Source organism: Triticum urartu, chromosome 4 (assembly GCF_003073215.2).
Source record: "Triticum urartu cultivar G1812 chromosome 4, Tu2.1, whole genome shotgun sequence".
Classification (NCBI taxonomy): Eukaryota; Viridiplantae; Streptophyta; class Magnoliopsida; order Poales; family Poaceae; genus Triticum; species Triticum urartu.
This window is the reverse complement of record NC_053025.1, coordinates 275,640,632-275,645,425: the sequence shown is the minus strand read 5'-3', so window position 1 is coordinate 275,645,425 and position 4,794 is coordinate 275,640,632. Positions and strand designations below refer to the sequence as shown.

Genomic DNA, 4,794 nt, shown 5'->3' with positions numbered 1-4,794 from the left:
TCCGGTTACACGGCCGTGTCACTGGCCGCCGACATGCTCTTCCTCCTTCTGGTCGTGCTGTACGCGTGGTCCAGGGCCGCGCGCCTCCTCGGCCACCCCGCGCCGCCCATCCCCGACCTGCAGCTGGTGGCCGACGAGCTCGACGCGCTCATCAGCTCCGGCCTCGCCGGCATCGCCTCCGCCTTCCGCCGCGTCGCGCAGGGCCAGCCCGGCTCTGGGCGCGTCTTCGCCTGACTCAGCTGCTCAAGGAACCATGAGCCTACCTCTCCGGCCCCTTCCGCGCCGTCATGGATGCCGCCGAGCTCCTCCTCCACAAGATCCGCTACCAGGTACTCCTACTTGAAGTAGTGAATGTTCAGACCCCTCCTCTGTTCTCTGTACTGTACAAAAAAAGGCTCAACATTTCTTCAGAGTTACTGTAAATGTTCTTTTACAGTTGATGATCTTACAGTTGGTTTGCTTCGGCTGTGGTTTGATTCAGAGACTCCAATCCTTTGTTTGTGGTTGCAAGGCGACCATGCCGACAACACGGTGGTGCTGGTGGTGCCCTACGCCTGCTGCGGCGTGCTCATCGGCAAAGGAGGCACGCTCATCAAGTATGCTCTGCTCTGCTATCCTTTTCTCCCTATTGGCTTTGCTGAAATGCAATGCGGGTGTCCCTGGCTTTTATCTGTATATAGCTGCTCCAACAGTGCTGCTGGCTGCTGCTGTGCATTCCAGCTTCAGTTCTACACTTCTACTATTTGGAACGGGAGCATAGCCTAGCCGGATTTGATGATATCTCTTCTTCATGTTTCCTCTTTTTTTGTTTCTACTTTCCAGTTGTTCCAAGTTTGATGATGATATCTGCTCCCCCTTTTGTTTTGTTCATCATCTAGGTCGTTAGCTGAAGCGGCAAATGCTGGAATCACGGTCTCGCACCACCGAGTCTGCTACGGTTTCAATGACAGACTGGTTAAGATCACTGCTTTGATTCCTTGCGGCGGCGCGCCTCCCGCCGTTGGTGTTGTTCCGGGTCTGCCCGTGCCAGATTCATGGCCTCGCTTGTTTAATTGGGTGCCTTAATGTAGTCTAGATAATCAGCACATGAATGGACTGTTAATTAATCCGTTAATGTACACAAGGAGTTCGTTTAATCTAGAAATCGTACAAATCTGCATCATGCAAACTTACTTCAGGTTGTTACATAAGGAAGGAGCTTGGGGTTCAGTTCCAAGCAACATGGGTTGGGTGGATTCCTCTAGAAATATCAGATGAATCATTGTTGTAATTTGTAAAGCTGTCAAGGAAAGTAGTTTAGCCAAAATATTTATTGTGGGCATTCTGTTAGCTAGTGTGCATTGCCAAGTACAACTATTCTACTTTGTATGGAATCATCTCACTATTCTGAACATCTGAAACTTGCTATGTGCAGTTAGAGGGATCTGTATGAACAAGTCAAGAGGGGTCTGCTTCCATTGCGACCGCGGCAGGTAGCTCCACCATCTCCCTCCCCCTCTTCTCGTGCTCACTACTTCTGATGCTAAGTTGATGAATATGTGATGCACTTGTGCCAAGGAATTTTAGAGGGATCTGTATGAACAAGTCAAGAGGGGTCTGCTTCCATTGCGACCGCGGCAGGTAGCTCCACCATCTCCCTCCCCCTCTTCTCGTGCTCACTACTTCTGATGCTAAGTTGATGAATATGTGATGCACTTGTGCCAAGGAATTTTAGAGGGATCTGTATGAACAAGTCATGTTTTTATTTTATTTTATTTAGGTCGTTAGTTACAAAACAGAGAGAGAAGATGAGCTCCTGCTTGATTTTTTTTCTGCCAGCACATGATTTGTATGTATGCAATCATCATCTTGCGTGTGTGAGCTGATTCCTTGCTTGGGCCAAGTGTTAGTGTCGATTTGTTGTGGTGTTGCTCGTCTAGCCATTGATTTGTTGCTGATAATTAGGTGCTAAAGAATGCTGCAGGTTTATTAGGATGTGGCTGAAACCATTGGATGTCCTTCGTGGACTTGCTATCAATACTTGTCTCATGTTTTGTTTCCTTTCTGGATATGTTACGGTTCAAGTGTTGTTGCTGTTTAGTACTAAGTGCTTAACTTAACTAAGCTTGAGCTACTAAAACCCACTCTCAAATTAATGAAACTCCTGTTTTGCGAAACTTCAATGTTGAGCTCCTCTCCTCGTTAAGCCATGGCCGTCGACTTTCATTTCGTCCACCACCACTCCAGCTACCTTCTTGTGTAATCAAATTTTGCTTGCTTATGTATGTATGTATGAGGCTGGGTAGTTCAACTCTAGTTTTCTTTCTAACTAATTCATATATATGGTGGAAATTGTGCAGGTTCCATGGTGCCAAGTGGCCTCTGGCCATCTTGAACTGGAACTCCAGTAACAAGTAGATGTTGCTGCTGTACTCAATATTTGAAGTTGCTTTTTTCTTTCTTGAGAGAAGTGTATTAGGTTGATGAGATTAATTAGCTCAGTTGGCTAAAGTAGCAACAACAACAGCCACACTTTGCCATCCACTTTATAGCTGGACTGTACTTACATGCTTAGTATAACCTTGTACATGTAGCTGGAATGTACTTACATGCTTAGTATAACCTTGTACGTGGTCCGTTTAATTTATAAATGGTTATATGTTGCTGCTGCAGGAGCAATGTTGCTGATGGCGACGGGTACGTGATGGTGGCTAGTGTGGTGGACGACCCGACCAAACCAATGATGCAAGGCTTCTCCTGCTGCTGCATGTCTTCATCAACTTAGTTCTTCCACAGGGAGAGATAAATTCTTCACTTGTTCACAGTGTAATCTGCAGATTACTTCCATTAATCACCTAGTGCTCCTGTTAGTGAGATTCATCTAGTATTTCTTTTTGCAAAGCATGCAATGGTCTGGAGTACTTGATCATGGCCTGATGGAGCATGTCGCTACAGCAGCTAGAAGCAATCCATTTTATTAAATGCATTCTGGTTAGGATTTGGTCATGGCAGCACCTTGCTATTTTCTTTTCTTTAAATATGGTTGCAAGTTTACTATTTTTCCAGAACCATCATCTTACATTTTGGGCATCGGGCATTGAAATTTAGGCATTTATGTATAGTTTTAGTTCTGGATGTGTCCTATGCAAACATTACTATCAATTGTCAAGTTGATTCTAAAATGTCTCATTAACTAAATTTTAGATGGTGATTTCTAGATTTAGTACCAATTTATTGTTGGCCTGGCCTATGCTCAGTACCTTGCTCTATACCAATTTATTGCATTATTCTGTTATTTACGGTTAAATATGCTATCATTAACTCTGAGAAAATGTTATGTTTTCGCTGATTAGTGGCAGTACATCTTTGCTTTACTATTCCTAGCAGCCAGTGGCGGAGCCAAGGGGGGGCGAGCAGGGGCCTGGGCCCCCCTAACGATCGACAATTTATTCAGAGGCTACGAGTAATTAGCTACTGGACTGAGAAATATACGTACTATGGCCCCCCCCCTCAACCCAAACGAAGGCTATGAAGAAATCTGGGAAAAAGGCCCATAAAAAAGCCCACTCGTGGCCATAGACTCTAGTACTTGGCCCCTGGCGTTAAGCCAACCCCCCAGCGTGATTAACCTGAAGCGATTAGCTTTGCCGGCGGCCGCTGCCTCGTACCCTCACTACTCACGGAGTCAATTAAAATCAGGCGACACAGGCTTCTGAACTGGCAAATCATACGGATACCTCTCAACTCTGTGAATTCTCTAGCTGTTCAGGCACAAGGTTAGCACTATTGAGAACTACTGTATCTACTAATCCCTCTCAACTCTAATCTTATACATGTTGAAGTTGTCATTTGATGCTAATAAATTTTATTTTATTTTCATTGTTTGATTTGTGATGCGGTCATGAAGAGAAAAGGGCTGCAAACACCATAAAGATTAATTCTCTTTTAAAGTATGTTGTTTCGAGTTCTCCACCTAGTAATGTTGTTAATGTGGCTAATGTGCAATTTTTACCAATCCCAGTTCAGTGGCAATGACTTGCTTGGCTAATCTATATTGATAGGAAATTGCTAGCAACTAGGTTAACTACTCATGAAATCATCAATATTTTTGATCTTATTGACAACTGTAGGGGCAAATATAAACCAATACAAATGTAAATATATTTTAATCAGTTTTGCTAAAGTACATCTAGATGTGTCCTAAGTATTAAAATCTAGGTCCTATGACATTGATTATTTTTTATGCAAAGATTAGTGCGAATATTTCTTTTTTCCTTTTTTTGCAATAACTAAGCCATATATCGATATGCCATAGACAGACCCTATTTTAGTTGTGTTGAAGCAACACAATAATATAGTATTATGGTACTTATTTTTCTGCAGTGAGCATTTTTCTTTAATGAACATGACTTGGCCCCCCCTATATCCAAATCCCGGCTCCGCCCCTGCTAGCAGCTACAGTTCATCTACCATAAACATGTTGTGTACATTCTGAACCCCCAAACATGACACAAGTGATATGTATATGCAGCAGGGAATCGTCAACTTGTACAGTTTGTTTACTGGAATGTAACTTGTACAATTTTTACTTGAATATGTTCAGTTATGAAGTCGTGTAGTTGTTTTTTCTCATCAGTTCTAAACTGCAGTACTTTACTGAATTGTTGATGATGCTGAATAAATCTAGCTTGCTGGGTTCAGTCTCTTGTTTAGATGGAATAGCACCCCATCACCTGTTGTTGTTGTTGTTATTCACCCTATCCTTGCTGTTCTGTTTTCTTGTTGGTAGATATTTTGAGTAAATTCAAGACGAAA

General features: G+C 43.2%; 1 protein-coding gene across 1 annotated transcript; it reads left to right on the top strand.

Annotated features, from left to right (window-relative positions):
- The first annotated feature begins 230 nt into the window (after positions 1-230).
- Positions 231-1,415, top strand: LOC125551467. The gene is made up of 3 exons (XM_048714720.1): positions 231-329; positions 482-596; positions 879-1,415. Exons 1-3 carry the CDS (start codon positions 254-256, stop codon positions 1,063-1,065), a joined length of 378 nt encoding a protein of 125 aa, XP_048570677.1. The 5' UTR covers positions 231-253; the 3' UTR covers positions 1,066-1,415.
- The last annotated feature ends 3,379 nt before the right edge of the window (positions 1,416-4,794 follow it).